This window comes from Microtus pennsylvanicus, chromosome X, assembly GCF_037038515.1.
Source record: "Microtus pennsylvanicus isolate mMicPen1 chromosome X, mMicPen1.hap1, whole genome shotgun sequence".
Taxonomy (NCBI): Eukaryota; Metazoa; Chordata; class Mammalia; order Rodentia; family Cricetidae; genus Microtus; species Microtus pennsylvanicus.
This window is the reverse complement of record NC_134601.1, coordinates 88,744,993-88,772,247: the sequence shown is the minus strand read 5'-3', so window position 1 is coordinate 88,772,247 and position 27,255 is coordinate 88,744,993. Positions and strand designations below refer to the sequence as shown.

General features: G+C 53.6%; 1 protein-coding gene across 1 annotated transcript; it reads left to right on the top strand.

Annotated features, from left to right (window-relative positions):
• Positions 1 to 2,053: 2,053 nt before the first annotated feature.
• Positions 2,054 to 15,232, top strand: Efnb1 (ephrin B1). The gene is made up of 5 exons (XM_075957492.1): positions 2,054 to 2,997; positions 11,227 to 11,504; positions 12,759 to 12,851; positions 13,025 to 13,150; positions 13,382 to 15,232. Exons 1-5 carry the CDS (start codon positions 2,870 to 2,872, stop codon positions 13,792 to 13,794), a joined length of 1,038 nt encoding a protein of 345 aa, XP_075813607.1. The 5' UTR covers positions 2,054 to 2,869; the 3' UTR covers positions 13,795 to 15,232.
• The last annotated feature ends 12,023 nt before the right edge of the window (positions 15,233 to 27,255 follow it).

Sequence of the window (27,255 nt, the reverse complement as noted above, 5' to 3'; positions counted from 1 at the left end):
CCTGAGCCTTAGTTTCCCTCGGAAGTAAAAACAGGGACAGCAGAACTGACCTCAAAGGGTGGGGAAAGCAAACGGCCTGACATCGGTGGTTCCTGCTGCAAGCCACTGGATGCCTTTTAGACTCATGCTTGGTTCCTCTTCATGGCGTGGATCTCAGGTGGGCTGCTGGCGTATCTCAGGTGGGCTGCTGGCATGTCTCGGGTGGACTGCTGGCGTGTCTGGGGTGAACTGCTGGCGTGTCTCGGGTGGACTGCTGGCGTGTCTCGGGTGGACTGCTGGCGTGTCTCGGGTGGACTGCTGGAGTGTCTCGGGTGGACTGCTGGAGTGTCTTGGGTGGACTGCTGGCATGTCTCGGGTGGACTGCTGGCATGTATTTTCACCTTTCTCATCTCTCTTTGTTCTGCTTACATCCCAGTGCAGGGTCCAGTTGGGAACACAGAGAACCTAGACTACGGACCCAGAGCCACCGGGTGGGGCAAAGTCTCCATCTCCAAAGGTAGGAGGGACTCAGCCTCTTCCCTTCTACCCTGCCCGACATAGATGACCACATTGCAACTACAGAGGTGGTGCTTGGAGACTCGTAGCTCCACTCCCATCAGGGGAAATGGTGGACATGGAACTCATATAAATGGCAGAGCACTTTTAAAGAAAGGCGCTCAATCAATTATCTCCATAGAAAAGCGGCAAGAAGGAAGAATTCAATTCTTGATAGAGCCCTTGCCTAGTAAGTCTGAGGCCCTAAGTTAGAGCCCGGATTCATTAAAAAGAGAAAGAAAAGTGGAGAGGAAGAGTCAGGTAAGGAGGGGATAGAGGAGCATGAATAGGAAGTCGTTCTATCCTTGGCAACCCCCAAACCAAGTCCCAAATCCAGATCTTTCCCCTAGATCTTTCCAATCTTTCCTACACCGAGTGGCGCCTCTCGCTAAAACCACGCCTGTCCCTGTTTGTGTGCTCAAATTCAAGTGCCAGGCTTGCACGGCAAGCTCTGGGTAGGAGGCCTCGGCTTGTCCCGGGAGCCTGCAAGTCTACAGAAGGCCAGCAGGGGGAGACATTGGCACGTGGGTATGTCCGCTGGGACCTGAGGAAGGCGAGTAGGTCAAACCGGGAGGGTCTGAGCTATGGGATTGAGCCAAATTATAAGCAAAGAGACAAGGAGGGGCGGAGAGAATGGGCCAGGGCTGGGAGACAAAGCCCCAGATGGTGAGGCCGAGGCCGGGAAAGGCTGGAGTCCGGAATCTCAGGGCCCAGATGCCCGCTTATGCTTTTTCAAAGGGCTTCTGCTCTGCTCCTTTTCCTCTCTACCCTCGAGCTTTCTGTATAGCCCTGACCTTTTGTCCCTATTCGCCTACCCCAGGCCCTTTCGTGTGCCTTCAGACAAGACTGACTAAATCTGTGTACTCAGGTTGGGGGATAGGGAGTGGTCTCACAGGGCTCACTGTCAAAGATGAGATTCTTAAAGGCTTGGTCTCTAGATGCAAATAAACTCCCGTTGCCCTTTGGACACAGTACTTTTTCCGAGTCTCCAGCACCCAGAGCTGACACTTTTGTTGTGGTCAGTGAAAGGAAGGAGTGCATTTCGAGGGTGGAAAGAGGTCTCAGCAGAGTGTGGGTACTGGCAGGAACAGACAGACTGATTTGGCCACAGAAGTGGGAACAGAGTGGGATTCTGCGGCTGGTACGCGAGTATGTGTATGAATAGGTGGGGGGGTGTGCGTAGGCGCGCGCGTGAAAAAGAATGCAAGAACTATGCTTTCTGGAGATACTTGGGACAGGGCTTGTCTGGTCTAGGTCAGTGGGCCGGATGGTGACCAGGTGTGCGTAAAAGAGAGCAGGCCAGCAGCTTTTGAAAAGCGCCAGCTTCCCAAGAACGCCCTGGGAACCAGACTAAGCGGGGCACTAGCATAACCGCAAGAGCCGCACATTGAGATTAATGCCATCGAGAGCGCAGCGTCCTTAAGAGCTCCCCGAAGCCCCGCCCCTTCCTGCTCTGTGGGCGTGGTATGGGGCAAGGACCCCGTCACGGAGCTTTCTATTGGTTCGAAGGAGCAGGGTTGGCCTTGTGCTCGCCTGAGCAGGGGAGTAGAAAGCTCAGCGGCAGCGGAGGGAGTCTAAGCGCGCTGGACAGCAGTGGGGGGTGTGTGAGATTCGCACTGACTGCAGACACTCGGGCTCAATCGCCGGGGATTAAGGACTTGGCGACCGGGCTGCCGGGCTACCCGGCCGAGGCTTCAGAGGTGCAAATTGGTGGGACTGGTTTGCTCAGCGGGGTCGTGCTAGTCTTTTAAGTACACTGAGAGGGGCCGGTGCTAAAGTAGAAGCTGTCGTGGGACGCGCGGCGCGGAGTCCCACTGTGGCCCGGAGGAACGGAGTCCGTGCTAGGGGGACTCACTCCGTCGGGAGCCTCGGGACCGAGCTTGGGTTATTGGGAGATATCCCCCCTCTTCTTCCCCGAGGCGACAATCCCAGGACCATCGAGGCATCGGGGCAACCACTGAGCGCTCTGCGGGGAGACCCCGTCGGGGAAAGGACTCGAGGTCTCAAACAGTCTGGGGGAGCCGAGCGGAATCCGGCGGGATCACTCGGGGGCGGCGAGCCCCCGTCGCGCCTCGTGCGGCGGAGAGGCCAGGGGAGAGAGTCCTCGGAGGCCGCAGCCCATGTCCGTGTTGGGGACGTCTGCCCAGTGAGTCCTCCTGGCCAGCCGGGCGCAGGAGAGCGACCCCGAGGCCGGCGGGAGGGGAGTACTTCAAGGCCGGCGGCTGCGGAGGATGGGCGCCTGAGTGGCTCCGAGCGCTGCGCGGCACGGGCAGGCGAGGCGAGCTTTACTGAGGAGGCGCCAGGGGATCCTGAAGTGCATCCTGCCCCCGGGAAAATGGCCCGGCCTGGGCAGCGTTGGCTCAGCAAGTGGCTTGTGGCGATGGTCGTGCTAACGCTGTGCCGGCTGGCCACGCCGCTGGCCAAGAACCTGGAGCCCGTGTCCTGGAGCTCTCTTAACCCTAAGTGAGTAACTTATGGGCTCTGGTCCCTGAGGGTGGGAGGCACTCCTTCGGGGTGAGGTCGTGCACCCCCAAGTGCGTGGGGGGTATCCATAGGCGGTCCGGCGCCCTGTTTTATGTCTGGCCTTTCCTAATGTTTTCTTGCGGGCAGTCGGGGCAGGGTGCAGAAGGGTGGGGTGGGGGCACTTGACTGTGTTGTGACCCTTCGGTTTGGCCCTAGCTTCCTCAAGTCCCAGATCGAGTCGCGATGGTCACACCAGGCAGATTAGGATGTCTGGGCGCTCGAGAGCGCACCGGAGAGCAGGGTGGGGGCGAGTAAGCAGCCCACTCCGGGGCCCCTGGGAACGTGGTGGTTTTCACTCACAGCCACTCCAGGGGTGAGATCGACCTGAACGAGGGATCAGGCCAGAACATAGGTTCCTCTTTTGCTTAGGTGTCAGGGCGGCTCTGGACCTAGCGCCCGGAGCGAGTGGTAGCATCTGTATCGCTTCTCTGGCTTCTCCCATTTTCATTTGTCTTTCTTCCCTGTTTGCCTCCCCGTCTTTCTCTTTGCCGTCTCTTCTTGCAGTCCCCCCCCCTCCATTTCTCTCTGCCGGGGAGGTAGAAAGGCGGGCGCTGCTTCCCGGCTCACAAAGGCGGCGGGTGGAGAAGGGCGGAGTGGAAGAGGGTTTGTTTGAGGAGGGGGCTCCATCCTGTGCCCGTCGGGGGTCCAATTGAACCAGGCAGCAGAGCTTCTTCGAGAGCCAGCCAGGGCTGAGAATGGTAGTGGAGCCAGCGAGGGAGGTGGGTGGGGAACGTGTGATTCCTGTCCAGGCAGGTTCTAGTCGCCCCCCCCCCTCAAGATTGGAGAGCCTTGCTTAGATTTCTCCAGTGGTGGGGGAGCAGTGATATAAAGAAGGGCCTTTTCTTTCTTCTCCTTCCCCTTCCTAACTCTGCCCCCTCCCATCTCTAAACAACACACACCTTTCAGGGCGGTGGCTCAGTGGTTTCTGGGCTGTTGTGACCTCTGGACCCTTTTCTCTTTTGGCATCTAGGACTCAGATTGGAACTCAGGATCATAATTGCTCTGCCCGTTTTCTGGAAGTCCAGGGAGTGTGTGGACGACACAGTTAGTGGAAAACTGGGGGGAGGGGGGTGACTGTTCCTTCCATGTTCCCATATTTCTGTTTCTGGAATTTCCTCCTGTCCACTCTTGTGGGCTCCCTGCTAACTTCCTAGGTTCTCGCCTGCCTTTGCATTTTGAGTCCCAGGGATGGTGTATCTCTCACCCCAAAAGTGAGAGAAGAGGGCTTCTTGTTTTCTCCTTGGGTTAAGATAGGGTCCCATTACCCGTTGGTGGCTAAAGGGGGGTCAGGGTGAAGGATTTTGCCTCCTTACAAGGAAAGGGACTGGCAAGGATTTCTACCTTACTTAGAAGCCACTTTGGTTACTGTGCCTTAACTGCTGGGACTCAGATGGTTTTGGGGACCCCTCTAGGCTATTAAGCCCATGGGGAGAGCTTGTGAAGTGCCCAGTTCTTCTCTGTAAGGGTGGAGGCTGGAAATGCTCCTTAGCGAGGAGAATTGCAATCCCCCTAGGGTAGCCCATCCTAGGGGCTCATGGGAGTGACCTAATTGCTCTCTTGGGTTGAGATACCGTGCAACTCCACAGCTGGAGAGGAGCCCTCCTGCAGAGTTGGGGCTGCTGGGAGAAACAAGATCTACAGAGCGTCCCTCTTTATGTGTTCTCTGCCTTTAGAGCTCCAGAGCAGTTAACCAGCTAGAGAAGGTTGTGTCCCCTCTGCTCTCATCCTGTCCAGCTCAAGCTGAGGCCAGGCTTCCTGGGGTGGGGAATGGGACTGACTTTGGACTCAGTAGAACCTGCCTGGATTGTGTCCTGTAATGAACAGTTTCTGGGAACAGTTTTGGACTGATCCTGGTGGTCCCCCCCCCTTTCATCTATGCTCAGGGGTCTGGAATGCAGTCTGTATCCGCGTTTGTTGGCACCAGGTGCAGGGCAGGAGGACAGGACCCAGGCACTGCCCTCGGCTCGGGGGGCCTGCCTGTGCCACCGCACCCAACCCCTGGGCCGCCACAGCTTTTCTCATAAACGCTGTCTGTCGTTCTGCTTTCTTGGGTCCTGCCTGAGTTCTCCCTCTCAGGCCGGCATTGTTGCCCTCTCCACCCCGTGAGAGTGGAGCTCACCTCCCTCTCCAGCTAGGCTCGCCTGCTCTCCCTCTTTCTCACACTCCCTCTCACTCTTAGTCACTCTCTGCCTCTTTTTCTCAAGTCCTTTTGTTTCTCGCACATGCCCGTGCTTTCCCTCGCAGGCTCATTTTCTCTTATCCCTCCCCTCTTCCTCTCCTAGCTTTTTGGTCCCTCTCCTCAGCCCTGTCAGGAGCTGGCACCCCTCCCTCTAAATATCTCGCAGTGCCTATAAACCCTGCTTAATTGCTTCCTCTTTGAGAAAAAAAAATCAAAATAAAGAAGTGATAGGGTCTGCTTCTAGGTTGCAGGGCACACGCAGCCCTGGCCCCGGGGAACTGCAAGAGCCCGTTGAAGGCTCCCAGCCTATCTGTCTCTTGAACTGCTGCTAGGGACTGTCAGGGTGGTGGTCCCTAGGTGATGGGAGCTTCTGCCACCTGGGTCCCTCCTGGCAGATGTGCCCCAAGAGTACAGGGTGAGAAGATGGGTTTGATTCCACTGGGGTTTGGTGAAAACTGGAGCAAGTATGTTCGTGGCCTGGGGGCATGGCCTAAAAGGTCTCAGGGAAGCCACCTCCCCCAGCTGCTTCCCCTCGGGAACTTGGGGCAGCCGGTAAGCCTCACACTTGAGTCCTCCGCCAAGTCCAGCTGCTGCAGTTCAGTCTTTTGGTCCCATTCTGACCCTGTACTGCCCCCCACTCAGGTCCCCCCACATCCAAGGACTGGGAATGTGTTTGAGATCACATTACAAACCTTCCCACAATGGGGGTGGGGTAGGGGGCTCAGTTTGGCATCCAGGACCCTTGACTCCATCCAGCATGGGTGGGGCAGCTGCAGACCCCAACTCCTGCTTGCTTTCTCCAAGCTAAAGTGGTGGCCCCAGCCCCCTCACAGCTGTTCCAGCTCATAGTCCTGGGGAGGCCAGCCCAAGGGACTCCTTTCCAGAGTTTCTCAGAATAATCAGGTATTCTAGTTTATGTCTGATTGGCCACAGGTGAGAGGCCTGGGAACCCAGCAGTTCCTAAGACTTCCTGTCCCCTGACCCCACCCAGGGAAGCTAGGCAAGGGCCTATGAGGAAGCTGGGGTGAGGCCTTAGTTGGGGGTTCCCTTTCTTCTCTTGGGCTCTTGGGGCTCTCCGTTGCCTTACCAGCTCGGGTGTATGGAGATGGCTGGGCCCTGGGCACTGCTGGATCAGTGCAGCACTTTTCTGGGGTTAGGGCTATGTATGGGGTCAGTGGGCCAACCAGAAGGCTGCTGGTTGCCATGGGAATACCAGGTTTGAGGGCTAGCGCTAGCTCACTCTGTGGTTAAAAGGGGATCTGAAGTGGAGGCTGCGCGCCAGCAGCATTTTAAGACTGTGAAAGACCCTTCTCCCTAGGATGTTTCTGTGGTGGTGGTTTGGGGTCAGGGTGCCAGCAAGCCAGAGGTGGGAGCATTTTCACCTTGCTTCTTCTGAACGCTACTGTGCTAAGAACGTTACTGCATGCTAAGTAACAGGCAGGTAGTACCTTGCTTCTTACAATGTACTCTCACATATGATCTCATTGGGTGCTCCCAACAGCCCTGGGAAGTCGGCCTTGGCCTCATTTACCAGAGAAGGAGGCATATGCCCAGGAAGGGGAACTGACTTGTTGAATCGGGGAGAGCTGTGCCGAGTGCCATTCTTTCCAGGCTGGCCTGCTGCAGGGAATAGGAATTCAAAGCAGGGTTGGAAAGAGACCTCTGCTGCCCCTGGGCTCTCCCCTCTCACCTCCCAGGCGGGCCTGCATCTGCTCTGCATATAACTCAGGCCCTGCCTCTTGTAGGGTAAGTAGTGTTCCAGCCTCTTCATTTACCTTCCCTAGGCTTAGCTCTGAGGGCACCCTGCACAGGTGACCTAGCCCAACTCACCAACCAGCACGCTGCCCCTCCCAGCTCTGAGTAGTTCCTTTGGTTTCTCTCTGGGCCAGGAATCTCTTCCTCTTAGGAACTCTGGGAGGTGAGGGGGGGAGTGGGAAACCATGGCAGGGGGTAGACTAAACCCCAGTGGACCAGCTTTGATCAGGTGGGACAAAGAGGCGGGCATAGTTCATGTAGGTGGGGAGAGTGACTTCCTCCAGGACTCTCTGGCTTGCCTGCCTCCGACAGAGTTGTGTGTGTGCCAGGGCCCAGCTGCTGTTCCTGCCCACCCACGCCTGGGCGGGCACTGCTGGGACACGCCAGGCCTGCTCCTGCTGCCTCGGGGGCTGGGTGGAGCAGGGGGAGTGAAAGAGGAGCCTTTAATTTGGGGGCTCCCCACCCTAGCTGGGATGAGAGCAGACTTGAGTTCTGGCTTGGGGTCTGTCCCTCATCAGTATTACTATCCTGGGGTGAGAACAGGCCTAGTAGTGGCGGGGTCACCAAACTAAAATTGTGGCGGGAGTCTCCTACGGCATTTAGACTTGCAGGACTGAGAACTGGGCTCCCACTGAAACCTCTCTGGGAGAGCCCAAGCAAGAGGCTGAGGGAAGAAAGACAGGCCTGGTGGGGCAAGAATAGCTTTCTAGGCAGAAGGGTCCCAGCTGCGAGCTCGTCCCCTGTAGTATAGGTGACATACAGAAAGGTAGAGAGGAGTGCATCTGAGCTGAAGGCTATTAGTGAGGGCTATTAGTGTCTCATCATTTCAGGGCCTCGGAGGCTACTGTCCCCAGAGCCCGTGGGATTTTCATAGCTCGGGATTTGCGTAGTTTTCAGCGGCATTTCCAATCAGATCGGATGAGGGAGAGACTTGGGCTAGGGAGAGGGCAGCCGCAGGACTGGAGCTGAAGTAGTTCCAACTGCCTTCCTAAAGTCCTTTTACTCCCTGGGGTGGCTCCCTGGGGTCCCAGGGCTATCAGAGGCTAGGCAGGGAAGGCCTCGGGTTGCCATGGTGACCTGCTTTAGGTTTCCTGCAGGGCCATGTCAATCCCCTTATTTTTTTAGAAAAGGGCTTTGTCTGGGGGTGGCCCCAGGCAGGAAGGCTTGGCTTGATGATGGGGGGGGGGGGGACAGTCCTTTCTGAAAGGTGGTACCTAAAGAGTTTACGTTAGGGGCCTTTTCCTTTTCCTCTTTTCCCACTCTAACTTGGTGAGAAAGGGGGAAGATAGGTAGGGTGTCCCTATAAAGTATCACAAACACTGCCAGGCTCTGGGCTTCACTTTCATTGGCTATTCACTCAACCCTCGTAGTGATCCCATGTACTGTCTTGGACTTCTCATGGGCCTAAGTGAAATTTGTCCAGTTAGAGGAAGATGCTAAGAAAGTGTGGGATGGGGTCAGGGATTCAGGCCTCATTAGATTCCTCTCCCTTCCACACTTTAGGAGAAGGTGAGTTTTCTTCTGCCGGCTGCTATGTAAATGAGCTGATGAATATTTATGAAGTCTGTTCACCGAGGTTGGAGACACTCTGAGGGGTGTTGGGGGCAATAGTCCTTTCTTCTTCCCCTCCCCCCACCAGGCAGACATCTGTTTCCTCAATGTGTCTGGGTTCAAAGTAGAACCCCAAGTAGCTAAAAAGCCCTGCCGAATGCTGGGGCTCTGGAGTCTGGGTGGGTAGCCGTGAAAGAGTGTATTAGAGAAGACACATTTCTCTGGCGAGAAAGCTGCAGCCCAGTGGTTAGGAAGTGAGCTGGCCTCCGTGTCATCTGCGTAGCTACACTTCCATGCCGTGCTGCAGTGCAGCTGTATAAGGATCAGACACCGTTGAGTCCTGTTAGAGCCCTAGGGATTTCAGCAACTTTCCTGAATGGGAACATCTCTCTGATCGTTTATTTCTTCATATTAAGAGTCTAGGCTGGGTCTCTAGGGTTCCTTTGAGCTCTGAAATGTTAAAAATGGTCTGTTCTTGCCACCCGGGGAGAACCAGAGGAAAGCAAAAAATGCCTTGAGAAGTAGAGGCTTTGGTGAAACTTGTGGGCTTCGTACGGCACATGGATGATGGGGTGTTCCATCTCAAATGTTTCCTTGGGCCTCCATGTCCTGTTTGCTTACTCTCTGTCCGCCGAAGAACTAGAGAGGTAGAGACCAAAGGATGAAGTGTCCCATTCTGGCACTGACCCTCCTGTACATCAAGATGGAACCTCTTAGCTTTGTAGAACATCACAGGACATGGAGGGTTTGGTTTATTTTTTCCATCTACTTCAGCCACTTAGTCAAATCCCCTCCCTGCCTAGTGAGGTGTCAGGACAAGGGCACATGTTTGACAATGTGAGGACATCTGCCCAGAGCTCAGTACACTTGTCTCCGCTGTGTCGTGGCTCTCAGCAATCGGAACCACATTGTAGGAACCTGTGAACTGGGGTTCTGCACCAACACCCCAACGACACTCTTCTTTGTATGCATCCCTTTCAGCCTCCATTGTCCTTTCTGTTAGGGTGTCTGTCACCAAGGGGATGAAGCCCACACTGCTTGCCATGGCCCTTGAGGGATTTCTTCCAGCCCTAGATAACTATTTCACTTCTTTTGATGCTCTCCACTCTTTCCTGTGCAGGCTGAGTGAGTCATCAGCAGGCCTGGGTTTTGTCTCAGCCATTGCTGTCCACTGTTGCTATGCACTGACGTCTTATCATTTACCTAGTGCCCACCTTCTTCCTGATCTTTGTATGAAACCATCTCAGAGCATTGCAGTGTTATGGTCAGATGGGATGTCTCTTGATGCCTCCCACCCTGGGTATGTGAAGCACCATCTTCACATGTAACCTGCAGATAGCCTAGAGCTGTCTATGGCTAGAGTGTAGGCTGTTTACTTTTTGGAACCAAACCAGATAATCAAGTCCATGAGAGTCAAGGAAGGTGTATCTTCTCTTCCTAGATCTTGCCCGAGAAACCACAGAACTTAATGTTGGTATCTGATCTCCTGCTTCTTGGCGGACTATTTCAGAGATGGATTCAATGTTATTGAGTACCTACTGCATTCTAGGTTCTCAGCCACCCCCAGTCCTAGGAGTGAGGGGCCCTCATTTATAAGTGAAGCAAGTTCAAAGAGACTGTGCAGCTCGTCCAAGACTATGGAGCTACTAAGCGCCTAGCTTTGGAATTTGGTTCCAACATGTGTTCTTTCTCTTTGTTCCCGGCTTCTGCCTGAACAAGCTGAGAAATGGCCAACAGAGCTTCATTTCTTTACTGTGCTTTCCAGATAGACAGTGAAGCCTGGTCCAAGGCATTTAGTCATCTCCTCTTGGGATCTGTAGTAGCTGCAGTGTGGAAGGAAGAGGTTAGATGACAGGTATGTAGGCGATCCTGTCTTCTACCTGCTGTCCTTGGTAGAAGTACCCTTCTTTTTTTTACTTCCCTTAGTCATGTTGAGTGAGAAACTGGTCAAGTTTTGGGATTTAGGCTCTTGGGATAGGGGTGCATCATCAGAATGATATGATAGAGCTGCTCCTAACCAGAGATGGTGGCCATCAGATCCTGGCTTCATTGCTTGTTCCTATCTCCCCATCATGCCCAAGATTAGTAAGATGTGGTAGTGGAGGGGAGGTCCCAGGCAGGTTGAGCTCCTCTAGCCTTTGGCTGGGAGCTGCGGGGGTGGTGGCTAAGACATGTGTGGGCTTGCTCTCTCTCTCTTTTCCCCTGCCTCCCCCTGCCTCCCCCCTGCCGTGTGTGTGTGTGTGTGTGTGTGTGTGTGTGTGTGTGTGTAAATAGTAGTAGTGGCCTTTGAAGGAATGTGAGTGTGTTGGGAAGTATGGGGAACAGGGCACCACCTCCAGGGAGCCTGGGCCTGACACATTGGTACCTGTCCCATTTGGCCACGTCAGCCCCCTGCGGAAATGCCCCATTAGGACAAAGGGCTCCCCTAGCCAGGCATTGCCCCACCCTGCAAAGCACTGAAAGCCTGGCAGCCTTGCCTATGGGCCACCCCTTCCACACCCTGCTGGCAGTGTGGTTCTTTCTCCCCACCCCCACCCCCAGCCTAAGGATAGAGGAAGAACAGAAGGCTGATTTGCTATCTCTACCCAGTAGGACTGGTCTGGCCTTCATTGTCATAACCCCTGGTTTTGGGGGTAGCCAGAGATCCCAACCTTGAGGTTGACCATTTTCTTTCTTTTGGGCAGGTTCCTAAGTGGGAAGGGCTTGGTGATCTACCCGAAGATTGGAGACAAACTGGACATCATCTGCCCCCGAGCAGAAGCAGGGCGGCCCTACGAGTACTACAAGCTGTACCTGGTGCGGCCAGAGCAGGCAGCTGCTTGCAGCACTGTGCTTGATCCCAATGTACTGGTCACTTGCAACAAGCCACAGCAGGAAATTCGCTTTACCATTAAGTTCCAGGAGTTCAGCCCCAACTACATGGGCCTGGAGTTCAAAAAGTTTCACGATTACTACATTACGTGTAAGTCCCTACCCACCTGTCGCTCTGTCTCTCACTAGGCTTCGCTCTGCCTTCCTGCTGCCCCCTTGCCTATGGGGTAGTAGTGGCAGCTTCTGAGTGGGACAGGGATGCCACATGCGTACGTTTACAACGCTGCCTGATCTGATCCCCTTTGAAGACACTAGCATGCCCTCCTGGAAGCCTGGCCTCGGAATTCTAGCCCCAACAGTCAGCACACGGCAGCTTGCCTCAGCTCCAGGGCAAGCATGAAAAAGACTTCTATCCGTGTTGCTCTTTCTTTCTTGGGAATGGTAGAGCTGGCAGAATCCTTTGAGGTCAGCCAGCTGGTCTGCCTTTGGGGGCTGGCGCTAAGGCCCCAAGAGGTGAATAGGGTTGAGGATGTAGCTCAGTGGTAATATGTGACTAGCATGTCACATGACTAGCATGTGACTCAGTCTTTAGCCAGTGCCCTCCTCCTCTGACCCCACAAAGAGGTACATTGACACCTTGCCTCATATCATACAAGGAATTGATGGGATAAGATGGAGGCTCTAGCCTGCTCTCCTCACACTTACCTAGGATTCCTTCCTAGCTAGGAAAAAATCCCGCTAGCGGTACCAGTTCCATTTATTTTGGTCTGGGCATCATCTCTCAATGAGAAGGCACATCTTAGTATTGCCGCCAGAATCTAGGCCTGCCCACAAGGAGTGATGACCTTAGCAGAGGGGCTCATGGGCCTAGCAAGACTGAGTTACTTCCTATTAGGAAGGAAGTAGAAGGGTTTGGGTGAGTAGGTAAGAGCTGTTTGCCATGATCCACTCCCAGTGGCTGTTTTTGGCTCTCTGGCTCTCTCTTTTTTTTTTTTTTTTTTTTTTTTTTTTTTTTTTTTTAATTTTTTTATTGATAAAAGGAGGATAAAGAAAAGAAAAAAAAAACAAATTTCCACCTCCTCCCACCAGCCTCCCATTTCCCTCCCCCTCCTCCCACTCTTCTCCCCCTCCTCTCACTCTTCTCCCCCTCCTCCCACCCCTCTCCCCTTCCCCCCACTCCTCTCCCCCTCCCTTTTCAGTCCAAAGAGCTGTCAGGGTTCCCTGCCCTGTGGTACGTCCTAGGTCCTCCCCCCTCCATCCATAACTAGGAAGGTGAACATCCAGACTGGCTAGGCTCCCACCAAGCCACTCTCTGGCTCTCTCTTGATGATCCTGTCAAAAAAGGGGGAAAAAACAAGATACACTGAAAACTCCAGTTTCTCATTTCTCTGGCCTTTTCCTGCAGCAACATCCAATGGGAGCCTGGAAGGGCTGGAGAACCGGGAGGGAGGTGTGTGCCGTACACGCACCATGAAGATCGTTATGAAGGTTGGGCAAGGTGAGTGCCCAGTTAGGCCTTTGGTATTGGCAGCTGGTTGGGGCATGTTGAGTAGTGGGGAAGTGGTCGGGCTAGAGGAGCAGAGGTCTAATATTCAGGTGGATCTTAACCCCCCGAGGTACCTGAGGGCATCCATGCCGGCAGTCCTCCTCATATACCTTCTCCACCCACAGATCCAAATGCCGTGACACCGGAGCAGCTGACTACCAGTCGGCCAAGCAAGGAGTCAGACAACACTGTCAAGACAGCCACGCAGGCCCCTGGTCGGGGATCCCACGGTGACTCTGATGGCAAGCATGGTAAGCATATATAGGTACTCTGCAGAGGGTATTGCTTGTGCACCCTCTCGGTCTCGAGTGTGAAGAAGTTCCTGCTGCCCGCCCCCTCCCCGAGACTTGCCGTCTATCTCTGGTCAATATGGGTGGCACAGGGACGCAGAGAGTTTCTTCAGCTCCAGCATTGTTTGCAGCCCTTCTGTTGACTGCATCATCTTCTGCTGGCTGACAACTTATTCCCTTCCCTTTCCTCAGAGACTGTGAACCAGGAAGAGAAGAGTGGCCCAGGTGCAAGTGGCGGTGGCAGCGGAGACTCCGACAGCTTCTTTAACTCCAAGGTAGCGCTGTTTGCAGCTGTGGGCGCTGGCTGTGTCATCTTCCTGCTCATCATCATCTTCCTGACAGTCCTACTCCTGAAGCTCCGCAAGCGCCATCGCAAGCATACCCAGCAGCGGGCGGCTGCCCTCTCGCTCAGTACCCTAGCCAGCCCCAAGGGGGGTAGTGGTACAGCAGGCACTGAGCCCAGCGACATCATCATCCCCTTACGGACTACAGAGAACAACTACTGCCCCCACTATGAGAAGGTGAGTGGGGACTACGGGCATCCTGTCTACATCGTCCAGGAGATGCCACCTCAGAGCCCGGCGAACATCTACTACAAGGTCTGAAGGCCCGGCGTGGCCTCAGGCTCCACAGGACACATGGCCTGGACTGGCCTCTCTTTTCTCCCCCACGCCCCTCCCCTTGCCAGCTGTGCCCACCTTTGTATTTAGTTTTGTAGTTTCTTGGCTTTTATAATCCCCCAGTTTTCCTGCCCTCTGGGCTTCGGAGGGGGGTGCTTGTGCCCCTAATCCCCATGCTCTTGTGCCTTCCCCCTCTGGCCAGGCCTCTGGGCTCTGTGGGGGCGCCCTTTCTTGGAGGGCAGGGTTGGACACTGATGGACTGCAGGCAGGGAGGCAGCCCCCTGGCCCTGCCCCCTCCTCATCCCCTTTCCCCATTCCCAGGACCGCTTGTCCACTATCGTCACTGTTTTAATGCTTTTGTGTTCATTTGTTTTAGCTGTCAACTCATTTTCATCTGTTTTTTGAAAAAAAATGGAAAAATGTGCAAGGCAGCCCCTGCCTAGGTCTCTGAGCCTGGTCTGACCCAGCAGAAGAGGGCCTGGGGCAGGATGTGGCCAGCCAGGAGGCATAGGGTGGCAATTCTTTTATAGACTCCTCAGTATTTCAGGGGAGTGGGGGAGGGCACGCCAGGGCTAGTTCTGCCTGTAAGGGAAGAGGGGAGAGCCGCTGGGCTAGGTGTCCCACCCTCCTTTTCTGACCCTCATAATACAATGCTGTTCCTAGCAGTGGGGTAGTGACTACCACCCTTCTACCAAAAAAAAAAAAATCCCTTCCTTGTGGGATTCTTGGGCATCTCCTGCCTCCTTCACTCTCACGGTAATTAATGTCTTAATTGGCTGTTGCCTGGGGAACAGGAGAGCTGCTGCAGGCAGATGACCTCATGGGGGGTGGAGGGAGGTGAGGTGCCCAGGTGGCTATTTGCCCTGCAGAGCTGGGAGTTTCCCCCCACCACCCTCTTCTCTCCTCACCTTTGGCATCTTTGGTTCTGTGGGGAAACAGAGGTCCAAGGTGGAGGAGATCTAAGCGGGTGTAAGGCCGCGTGGCTTGCTCCTTCTCTGGGCTGTAGTACGAGTAAGCACACACACACACACCCCACTCACTCAGTTTGGCTCCCACCGACCCCCCTAGTTTTGAGCTGGGGCCTGGAAAGAGGAAGAGGCTGCTTGGGGCTGGGCCAGCCTGCAGTGCACTTTGACCCCAGCTCCTTGCCAGCCCGGCTGCTAACAGACTGCCACTCAAGCGCACCTTGCAGGCACTCCCAGGGCTGCCATGGAAGGAGCTGGGCCTTACACCACCCACCTCCACACTGCCTCCTGGCCAGCTGCCCACCCCAGTGCCAGGTGGGAGAGGGAGCAAAACAGCCAGCCCCTTCCAGGTGGCAGTCGGAAGGGATTTTTGTTTTTGTTTCTGTTGCCATTTGTGTAAATACTAGTCTTTTTGGAAGAAATAATGTAAAGATGTTTTGTATAAACTCTGAATTATTTTCTTGTTGCTTTTTTCTTAGAAAAAAAATGAGAACTAAAAAAAAAAATTAACCACATGGAGAAATGAGTGTGAACTAGTGTCATACTGTCAGGGAATGAGGGGTGATAGTGTGTCTGTACATTTGCCTGCACTTGCGTGCGAGAGATCGCCTTGGCCGAACCGCAGGCAGGGCAGCTGGCTGTCCTGAGAAGCTAGCTGCTTCGATCACCCATGCTCTCCCTGCCACTTTCCACCTCCTGAGTGTCTCTGCCTCCTTGTCCCACTGTCGTGGTGCCTGAGTTCATCCATCCATCCATCCCGTCTATCCTGTCACCTCTGTGGCACAGGCCATAGGCACCTGCCCAGTCTGGCACCAGGCTCCGCCAGAAAGGGTTGATGGGGAGGGGGTGTTTCCATGGGGAACCTGGGTGTGTCTGCAGGTACTGCCACCAGCTGGTTGGGACTAAATGTGGAACCTGCTGGCAGGCCCAGCCCTGTCCTGTCCCAGGATGCCTGGAGCTGGAGAGAAACAGCATCAGAAGATGGCCCACTGGGCACTAGGGTGACTTCAGACTGCCCATTCTGCCTCTCAGGCAGAACCCTCCTCCTTTTCCTGCATTCACAATGGAGCCACACCAGAGGCTCCACCAGGGTATACTTGATGGCTTCTGGCTGGAAGTGAAGGCCCCAAAGCTAGAGCAACCCTGAGTGCTCGGGCTCCCTTCCACAGGCCAATGAGGAACCAACTTGTTCAGGTCAGAGTGTAGTGAGGGCCCTAAAGAGGGTTTGGCTCCATCCTATGGCAGGAGGTGCAGACTGGCAGGGCCCAGAGCATCCTGCAGGCCCCATCAAGGGATTGCCTCTGGCAGTGGCTAAGACAGATATCAGGGGAGGAGGACAAGTGAGATCCCACCAGCTAAAAATGGGTAAGAAGGTGATAGAGAAGAGGAGGAGGAAGGAAGAGGAGGGTGAGGAAGGGATGCAGAGCAGGAAGCCTAGGGGAGCAGGCACTAAACAGACCCAGCTCACGGAGAAGTGGGGAACGTACAGAAAAGGGAGAGGAGAGAAAAGAGGCCGGGCTAGAATAGGGCTGGGCCAGCCTGGGGTGCTGCTGGAGCCAGCTGGGGCAGAGTCTGTTTCTTTGGTTTCTCATTAACCAAAGGAAGTGCTTGGATCAGATCAGGACTCTGCTATTTGAGTGCTTGCCCAGAGTGGGGCCCAGCTTGGGCCGAGGGTCTCTGTCCAGGACTAGTTCTGGACAGATTAGCATCTGACTGACCTCAGGTCGGGTTGAGCCTTACCTATACTTCCCCAATAAAGTGCGCTTTAGTGGTCCCCTAATCTGCCTTTGCCTCAGTCATGTTGGGGTGGGGCGGGGCGGGGGTGGTGGTGGTGGAGACTACAATCCGGGAGTAAGATGTGGGGATATAAAGAAAAATTTAGTAGAAGACCAAGCGAAGTCTGGGCAGTCTACCCAATCCCAGGAAGCTTGTTTCCTGCTATGCGTGCTGTAGCTGGTACTCCTTAGTACACCATATGGCACAGTGGGCTCCACCAGGATCCCACCTGGTACTTTTGTCAAATCGCTCACATAGTCCATCTCTCTGAGCTGCGGAGATGCTCTGTGAAGGTGGCAGGGAGGGAAATGATTTGCCTCGTATTTTCCAGAGGGAACTGAAAGCCTTCAAGGTGCTTGTAACTCCCCCAAAGGTGTCCACCTGGTGAAGAGGGGCATAAGGACACATAGAAGCTCCCTGAGAGTGAAGCGGCCTGTGACTCCAGTACCCCCCATGCCATTTGCCTCTTGTCTTGCTTTTGGGCCTCATCCTCTTGTGCGGTCAGGGAAGCACCAGGCCTAGCTAGCTGGAAGCAGAAGGGGCGCTCTTCCAGTGGGAATGCTCCAGAGCAGCCCCACCCTCTACTCTCCTTCCTGTCCCAGCTGGGCCCGAGCTCCCGGTGAGTCAGGCATAGAGGATGCTTCCCAGGTGAAGGTGGGGCTGCCTGGCTTCCTCCGCAAGCAGAACCCAAGTGACCTATGAAACCAAATTGAGCAGGTGCTACCCAGGCTTTGGTTCCCCCTGACAGGGATAGGCTTTGTAGAACTTGAAGGCCGAAGCTCCCTTGATCTTGTTGACCCCCAGCCAATCTTAAGGTCCTAGGCTTAAGCATTCACGGTGTTTGTGGGATGGGGATGACCTGGTACCCCCTAAGCAGGGGCATAAAAGTAAATCCAACAATTAAAGGAGGGTTGCGACTCACCTGGGGCTGTCCTAGGTTGGACCCTGCTAAGTAAGTGGCCCCCCTGGCCACCTGGCATCAATTACTCTCAGAACTCAAGCCCACCCACCTCTTTGCTTGGCCTCCTGTTCTGCTTGGACATGTCGCAATCCTAGTGACACCCCAGCCCGGTCAACCTGAGGACGGCCCTTGCCCATCTGCTGCTGGTTTTCAGTACAGCTGGCCATCATTTCAGGGGGACCAGGGCCCCCAATGGCACTTGTAACATTGGCTCCCCGCTTTGGGAAACAGCTGAGGGGGAAACCAGCAGCTACCCGAGAAGGGGGTCACAGAGCCCCAAATGAGAGCGATCGAAGGGCAGGGAGGAGAGAATAATTGTAGGTTCTGTTTCCAGTGGTTGATTATTCAGCTGGCACTGGAAAGGGGAAGAGGAAATGCTGGAGGTTATGGGGAAGAAGGAATTTATGAAGGTCTGTGGGAAGGTGAGAGGACTTTGCCATGGGGCCCTTCTATCCAGGGGAAAGAACTCCAGGCTTGTGAACCACCGGACAACCGAGGGCCTGACCCTGCTCTGCCATGACTCCTCTTTTGACCAGGCCTCTGCCTTATTTGCAAGGGTGGGGGGGAATTCATTTTCCTATCTGATAAGGTAGAGGTAGTATTAGATTTGTTCATTTTCTTAAAACAATTACAGCGATAGACAACATAGGTGAGATTCCTGATCCTAGGCGCCCCATGTTCTAGAAAAGTCTTTTAGTGTTTGGCTAATTATTTCAGCCTACCTGGTGACTGGCCTGATGGGAATGTGAGAGCAGATTGAACATAGGCAGATTCAAGACCGGGATTCTAAAGTCAGCCTTTCATCCATGAATGTATCCCCCCCCCCCATCAAATGTTGACTACATAGCACACCGCAGCTTCTTTAGAGAGCAGTGTAGTGTAGCCTTTGCTTTACCTGGGTGCTGTGCATGCTGCCTCCATCATAGCTGACCAAGGCTGGCCTCTTGCAAGGTTCCTAGGATGTTCTGCGGCTGCTCTCATCCTAGTCTGCTTCATCCAGCATCGCACCACCCACCCCAGTGCTTCCGTAGCCTATAGGAAGGAACTGCCCAGCCTGCCATTACCAGCAGCCACATGGCAAAAGGTGATGGGGGCGAGCTGGCTTCTGAGGAATTTCCCATATTTTGTCCAGATCCCTGGGGAAAAGGCTTATGTGACAAATCCAGGCCCAGGAGAAACAAGGGGAGACCACGTTGGCTGAATTTTCGCATTTTCCTGTCACCTCCTTTCTAGACTGAACCTCTCATGAAGAAACTGAGGCCCGGAGACTAGAAGACTATGGCACACAGGCGCCCCCTTCTTCTGTTGGAGATAGGCAGAGACAGAGGCCGATGGGAGGGGAAGGAGGAGAGCTGAGAGAGGGGGCAGGTGTTCGCATCAAGGGGCTGCAGGGGGTTGAGCCAACCACATCTACATATGTGTAATGTTTATATTGACAAACTGAGTAAGTTTGTTCAAGGTGATTACCAAAACAGCTGAGGGAAATGTGGCCCTGGGAGATTTAAGGCCGGTTCAAAGCTGACTTAAAAAGCGCACTAATGGCGTGCTTTTCTCCCTGGGGGCCGCTCTTCTGGGGCACCTCACACAGCTCCGAAGCCATTCATCAGCATAACAGCTTGACAACATCTGTAAGGGCCTTCGACCCACTGGTTTGTGGCGGACTCTGAATTGGGCAATCCCAGGCTAAGCAGAGGCTTAAAGCTCCCGCGGCCTCCCGCTTCCAGGATGCTGAGCACTATGGTCCCACCTCCCGGGGCACACCTCAGGGCAGGCTCCCTCCATCCCCCTACCAGGCCGCCTGGGCCTTTCTGGCCAGCCTGACAGTTTGCTGTCCCTGCCCTGTCTTCGGTCCCCCTGCACACACTAATAGCCATGGCCGTAACATGCTTTCACATGCAAATTGCTATGGAATTCTCAGCCCCTGCCGGTGCCCCAGCCCCCAAGGCCTCCCCCTGGGCAGATTCAGAGAAGAGAATGGAATCTTTCAAGCTGTTAGTGCGTTTTGAGGCCTTGGAGTCTAGCCCCCTTGTTAGATGGATGGGAAAACTGAGGCCTGGAGAGGGGGGCAGGAACTGCCCAAGTCATGCAGAGAGTTCACCGGACTGGCCCGCACCCAGGTCTCCCGATTTCCCGTCCATTGCCTCCTCAACACCCACCAGTCCCCCTCCCATCTGGCTTGCTTGCTATGGGTGCAGGAATCTCTCTCTCTCTGGCACTATGGTTTCTCCTAGGCGCCCCTCCGTGGGGCCTGGGAGTGTAAAATCTGGAAAGGAAAGGCCAGAGGTGTCTGTGAGTTAGGGCATTGCCCAGGGAAGGGAACTATTCTCCTCTGGAACAGGCAACAGGAGCCTTTGCTAGCTGGTCTCTTTGCCTCCTATTCCCCCATCCAGGCCAAACTACCCCTCCCCTAGCCTGGAAGGCTTGCTGAGCCCCAACAAGCCTGCTCCAGTCCAAGGCCTCGGTGGCTTCCCCAGGTGTGTGCTTTCTCACCGCTCCAGTGAGCTTCTCCCAGCAAAGCCTGGGCCCTCGGAGGGCCTGAGAACTCTGGGTCAAGTTGGGGTATGGGAAAAATAAGACCCTCCCTTTCCTTCAGTTTAGCTGAACAAGGTGGAGGAATTTTCTGAAATGGACTTTACAAGGGAATTAAAATAAACACCAAAGGAGGAGAAGAGAGGAAAGGTCCTGCCTGGTCCATCTCTGCGTACCTTCCAGTTGTCGGTCACCCCTCCACTCCCGGGCATGGTTTCCAGGGCCCTGGGTGACCCGGACCTTTCCATGTCTTTAGCATCTCACCTTCACCCTCCACACCTCCCTACACACACACACACACACACACACACACACACACACACACACACCCCTCTTTCAGCTGTGTTCTCAACACCACCAACCTACTCAGGACACCTGACCAGGGGAGATAGTCTTAGGCATCCCCCATGCCTTCCTCATGCATGCCTATCAGCCAGAAATCCCTGGCCCTTGGCCTGACAAGTTCCTACTGGCCTTTCAGGGACATGTCCGGCCCCCACGGAAGCCAAGCTGGTCTTCCCAGCTTTCCCAGCACTTCGGCTGATGCCGACAGCACCTCTATCCACTTCTACTAGATGGTGAGCTTCTAGAGGGCAGGAACCTGTTTATTACTTCTTCTCACCTTGAGGGATACTCAGCATACAGCTTAGTGCGAAGGCAATGTCAATAAACCTTTGAAATATTGATTCAATTGAAAGGGCTTGGCTGGGCTGGGACAGTCATCCCCAGGCTCTGTTCCTGCCCTCCCCGGCTCACATTACTGTCCAGCCAATCCAGGGATGCAGTGTCCCATTATATTACCCTGCAATAAACACTGACATTGAATACTTTCGATGGGCCAGGCACCTTGCTCAACCCTGCATGTGGATTTCTTCATTGACACCTCCTGTTGTGCTGATGTCTCACCGAGGTCCCTATCTGAGACAGGACTGTGATTAGGCCGTTTTATGGTTGAGGAAATGGAGAGTCCGAGAGGGAAAGTACCCTGCTCTCGGGAACATGGCTAGAAAGTTATAGCATGGGCTTCAACCAGCAAGACCTGAATCCAGAGTTCAGATATTAGACTAGCGAGGCAAAATGCTGTTAGCAGCTGGATGGGGGCTAGGCTCGATGGTGGCCTTATGGTTACAGAAGCAGTGTGGTATGGTAGTTAAGAGGCCAATGTCTAGATTGGGCTACCATAGTTCACACACCAGCTTTGAGGAATTCTCAATCGAGTCATGAAACCCTATTGGACTTTCGTTTTTCCATCCAGCAGATAGAACCTAGAGAAGCTGCCTCCTCACAGACTACCGTGAGTTTTAGCAAGGGCAGAAGTGCTGGGCAGCAAGCTCTTCCAGGCCCCAGCTTAGCAGGATGGGATGTGACTCCCAGGTTACTGTGCTCCATGCCAGAGACTTTGTTTGTAGATGTGACTCTGCAACAGATACCCAAGCGTCATCTCTTCTCTTGGGTCTGCTTTTGACCATCTGCTGAGCCCGAATAGGATGAAGTTAGCAGAGCTCCTTCACAGCAAGCAGCAAGCGTGCATCAGTGTGAGGAGCCATCGCTTCCTGCTAGAATGTCTGCACCTCCGGAGCAGTGGGCCTGGGCCTCAGAAAAGGCCGGTTGATAGTGAGTAGTAAGCCAATATGTTCTCCATCTACAATCTACTTCCTGCTCAGCCAGCCTCTTACAGCCACAAGACCAGTTCTGAAGCAGGCACATTGGCTCGCGGAGTGGCCTAGAATTCTCGGAGGGCAAAAAGGATGCGCTGTTGTATGCAGGACTCGGAGACTGTTTCTTTCCCATCCTCTGTAGGCCCACTGGAGTTCCAGGTTCTGTTTAATGGAATGTCACTACAGTAGCTGGCTCATTTCTATACTGATGAAGTTTGAGCCGATGAGGCCCTTCTGAAGGCTACTTAGATAGTGAAAGTCAGTCCCATCACCAGAGAAGACCATGTATATGGGGATGCTAGTCACAACTATGTATTTGAAAGTGGTATTCTAATATCAAAAAGTTGGCACAGGCCTTGAAAGACACCTCCCCTATATCATTCCAAATGCTTTTCATAATTGACATATATACACAAACACACATACATATAAAACAGGCTAGGGCACACACATATGCACAAAAGTGTGTGTGTGTGTGTGTATACATACCTCTAGTGACTTTTTTTTTTTTGGCTTCTCAAGACAGGGTTCCTCTGGCTGTCCTGTAACTCGCTTTGTAGACCAGGCTGGGCTCGAACTCCCAGAGATCCACCTGCCTCTGCCTCCCGAGTGCCGGGATTAAAGTGTGTGCATATAATACTTTCCACCTCTAAAAGTCTTCCCTGGTTCCCCTCCGGAGTTTGCATGCCACGTGACTCACGTTGGATTGTAAATAGAAGGTCCTCTCCATAACTCAGCTGCTGGCGTGGAGATGCTAGAAGATTCAAGCCCTTACAGAGTGCTGGGCACATAACTGTTAAATATTACTATTGCAGCCACAATCGCAACACGAGATGGATGACCGTGCATCTGTTTCTTGTCATTAAACCATGCTCTCTCCGAGTGTAGGGACCACACTCTACTTTTATTGTTTGGTGCTCCACTAGCCAGTATCGAGCCTGGTACGTGATAAGTGCTGAGTGAGTTTGGTCAGAGAATAAACGTCATCTGATGCCTTCAGTGTAGAGAAGAGGCCTCCAAAGTTTGGGAGGAAAGAAGAGTTGGGACTGGAACTTGGGTCTCTGTCCTTCCACTGTCATCTCCTGGGGCAGCAGGTGTCGTGTGGGGAGCAACCTACGATATTCCTGGAGCCAGGTATCCTTGACTCTTTCTTCTCTTTAGTCTGGGGTCCCTCTGATGAGAAGGTTTCCAAGGTTGGGCCAATTAGGCTGCACCCTCCCCATTTTTTACCCTCATTCCCTCTAGCGTGGGCCCAGACAAACAGGAAGATTCATTAACCATCTAAATATACAGAACCTAGGGGCCATGTGCAGCCTGCAACAGAACTGGGGTCCCAGTAGGACCCGAGCCTGAGGCAGCAGTACTGGCAGAGGGCTGGCTGGGAAGGGGCCTGGAGAGGGGAAGCCCAGAGAACAGCTAACGTGATGATTGATGGGGAGGTGAGTGGAGCCAGGCCAGCCCCAGGCCCTCAGAACTCCAACTTGTAGCCAACTCTCCCTGCAGCCTCCATCAGCCCCATCCAATCTTGGTCCCTACACCAGCTATGGGGCCATGCCCCTCTCTGCATTCTGACACTGTAGTCTGGGGTCCTGGGCTTCAAAAGCATGGAGCCTAAGAGGTGGGCGGCCAGGGGTGGGGTGCCTATCCCCAGGCTCCTGCCTGCTTATTATTGTAAGGGCTAGTTCTCTAATCAAAACTCCCCAATTACCCAAGGGCCCCTCTGATTAATATTCCATGATAACAGGAACAGGTCACATCTGGCTGCAGGAGTTAGAATTTGACACTCCAGGAGCCCTGTGATTGGTCCGCAAGAAGAATAATAAACTTCCTTTCTCCTTCCCCCCAATTCCTTCCTTTCCATTCCAAGGTCCTTTTTTCCTCTACCTCCCCTTCTTCAGGCTGTGTCTAACTCTCTCCACTTGCATCCAAGGCCCTCACTATGCTCCTCATTTTCTGCTGAAGTAGAGGTCCTGGAGGTCCCGTTGCAGTCACTCTTGCCCCCTTCTTTGCCAAGCCTGCTCTTTGATGTGGCAGCATCCCCAGCTAAAGCAAATAGAGCTGAACAGGGAATGACTTAGGGTCCTTTAAGCACACTCTCATCCAGTCTCCCTAAATCTGCAGGAAATGTAGTATTCTCCCTGGTTATTGAGGGAGACCATTGTGGCTAAGAATCCACCTGATTCATAGTCATTTAGTGACAGAGCTGGAGTGTTCATCCCGGGTCATTCTGCTTCCAAAGCCCACCCTGCTTTGCTGAGAAAGGCGTTTGTCTGTGGATGCCCGGAAAAAGACAAGACCCATGGACATCTCACAGACCCAGGGTCCAGGACAGCCACTCTCCAATGCTTCCAAGTACACCCTAGCTGGGATTTTGGGAAGTGATGAGCCAGCAACTTTGGGTGGAATCCCACATCCTAGAGAGGAGAAAAGACTTGCCAGATTCCACACTAGAAGGGAAATGGTGACTTGAGGCTCGGCCCTAGATCTGCTGCCACTTAGATGCACTCCTTCCATTTGCTGTCACGTGGATAATGTGTGCACGGGGTTTCCCATCTCACCCGCAAGCAAGGGGCTGCCAGCATGCCCTCCATTGGCCTACCCCAAACACCAGACAGGGCCCAGCTGCCTATGCTTATCCAGTCTTCACTCGGGACCTTGCGTGGGTGGGGGTGGGGATAGCGAGCAAGAAGTTGTGGCTGCTGGTGGTGGCCACAAAGAATTCTCCTTCCGCCAGCCCTAGCCTTTGGTACTCAGCCCCAACATGCCATGAATCTCTGTGGGAGAGAGGAAGGCAGTCCCTGTTTCAGGGTCACAGTGATCCTGGGGTGGGCAGCTGGCGACACCGGGTAGGCTGCGTCAGTGACAGGCAGACAGAAGTTTGGTTGGCTGAGGTCATCTCCACCTGGCTCTTTCACCCTGCTTCTGCCCCCGCTTGCCATGCTTTCATGCTCCACTCTAGTCAGAAACACCAGAGGGCTATCTCTTTAATTCACGGCAAGATAAAGTCAGGGCTGAAGGCGAGCGGTTGAGGCCATTGGAGTAAAGCAGTGGCTACTGACTCCAGCCATGCCATGCCTATGCTTCATCACCTGATTGATGCTATCTTGGCCATAGCTGGAACATAATTCTACCCAGTCCCCACTTATATCTAGCCTCTTGACAAGGCCTGTGTCCCACTGATTGTTGTTTGCCGAGATATGGTCTCACTACAGCCTAAGATGTTTTCTTGCCTCTGTCTCCAAGTGTTCCCAACAAGTGTCTTCTTTCCTGGCATTGCTAGCACTCAAACCCAGGGCCCTGTGCCTGCTAAGCAGAGAGCGCTCTTTACCTCCTTCAGAAGGTATAACTCTCTCAATGCTGGTGGAGGCCAAGGTGGGCCTTTAGGAACTCCAGCTCCGCCTAGAGGGGCAGAAGCCCAGGCCACACCCCCTATTTTTCTTCCCTGCTGCTGTTGCTCTTTGTCCAGCTCCCCACAGCCTCTGCTTTGCCTGTTCCCTACTCCCCATTACCCCTCTGAGTACGCTCCTACACACGGAAGCTCTGCTTACTGTCTACTACCTCACATTCCAGTGAGTTGCTTAAGCTCTCTGAGCCTCAGTTTGCTCATCTATGAAATGGGAGAGAAGTCACACCCAGCTCATGAATTTCTGAGGATGAACAGAAAGCATTCAGGAGCCAGGCCCGAAGCAGCCCAACCGCTCAGTGTCACTGACTCAGTGACACTGAGCTCATCAGGAAGCAGGCCAACACTGAGAGAGCAGTGACTGCGCCAGGCGCTCTTCTAAGCACGCCATATGAGTAGTTTACGCAAGCTGCGTAACAGCTTTCCATGCTATCACGGCTGCCGCCTCATTTCGCAGATGACTGTCTGAGAGGTTCAGAGATATTTTGTAACGTGCCACAGTTGACCTTGCTAACGACCTGCAGGGCAAGCGTCAAAGCCGCGTTTTCTGACTCTGCATTTGGCCTCTCCACCACACTGTCGTTTTTAACCTCCCTTGGAAACCTCTGGCTCCTCAGTAGCTCCAGCATAAAGTCTAAACTCCCTAAAGGTTTCCCCTTCCCCTTGTTTCTCATACTGCAATGCACTACGTGACTGAGGGCTTCTGGAACGCCCAAGTGATTTGTTTGCTTTCAAGTCATTTGCCAGAAGCTCCTACCACATAGAATGACTCCCTGTCCCAGAAAACCCTGCTACCCATCCACACGCGTGTTTCTACAATGGCTTACATCTTAAAGTGGTTGGGGTCAAGCCAGCACTTAGAGAGGTAGTGTACCTGTGACAAGTCTCGGGGGGTGGCATAGAGAGGGTCATTAAAGTCTGATCATCCCTGTGAAGCCGATGGGACCTTAGAGCTGGCCTGGTACAAAGGCCCTTAACCATTTGGGCACCTAGTCCTGCTCTTCTTCCGACTGTGACCCAGAGGCCAGGGTTTTGCAGACGCTCGTCTACCAAATGCTCCACATTTAAAACTATAAATCAGGGCTAGCAGGAAAGGCTGGCCTCCTGGGAAATCAGATACCACATTTAAGAGGTATATAGATTTTGCCACCATGGCCCCCCTTTTTCTTCTGAACTTGAGTTTGAATGACTCCGTGTGATTTCTGGGCAGACTGGATGCTTGTGCTGGGCCCCCTGCAAGGAAGAAGAGAAAGATCAGTATTTTCCTCTCTGCTGTTGATATGGCTTTATTGTCATGCTCTAGGATTGACTGTAACAGACAATTGATCCTACTGCCCAATTATTGTCAGAAAGCAGGACTTAAGATCAACTACCCGAAACCCGAGATCATCAGCGTTGGCAGACGGCCCCCAGCATTCAATTGGTTTTTCTCCAACAATTTAATACAGCAGGTCAAATCATTCAGTTACCTGCGGGTGCAATTTGCAACTAATTCATCTTGGAGGGTTCACCGGGAAGCTATATTGCCTAAATTAGATGTTCTAGGGGTGTTTTATTGAGAGTTTTTAAATGGTCACAGTGGCAATTGGTAACGCCTGCTTTGAAAGCATTCCAGACAGAAATAGCTGCAGGCCTGGCTCGATGGTGGGGAATTTAGCACATTGGAGGCTTTGCAGACTGTTTTCAGTGGGGAAATGCCCTGTCTAGGATTACCCTCCAGTCCTCTGGGAGCTTCTCCCCGTGGATTTATACATCCCTCTAAGTGCTCCCTTCAGCCTGGCTCGGAAGGGTGCCCAGGATTCTACTGCGCATGAGCAACTCGCAACTCTCAAGGCGCAGGATGGCTTCGGAGAACTCAGTCCGGAAATGCCTGATGCCCCCACCTGACTGCTCGCTTAGCCTGAAGAAATAGTGTTGAGCATCAACGCCTATCAGGCAGGCTGTGGAGTCTCTGCCCTCAAGTCTTCTGCTATCCTTAACATGAGGCATCTCAGCGGAGAGTTGTACACTGAGCTTGTGATAGCACACGTGGCCTTCCAGGAGGCAGGAGAAGGTGTAATTGTCAACCTGGGCTCCAGGAGCAGAGAAACTTGGGTTTACCTCCTCCTACTTCCTGCCTGTGGGTCTTCCCAGACCTCAGCTTCTCTGTATAGC

Bases quoted from the DNA above. Each gene is read 5' to 3' on its own strand.
- Efnb1 (XM_075957492.1), top strand. From the start codon at position 2,870: ATGGCCCGGCCTGGGCAGCGTTGGCTCAGCAAGTGGCTTGTGGCGATG. The intron at 2,998-11,226 runs GTGAGTAACTTA...TCTTTTGGGCAG, and splicing joins TGGAGCTCTCTTAACCCTAA to GTTCCTAAGTGGGAAGGGCT. The intron at 11,505-12,758 runs GTAAGTCCCTAC...CTTTTCCTGCAG, and splicing joins TCACGATTACTACATTACGT to CAACATCCAATGGGAGCCTG.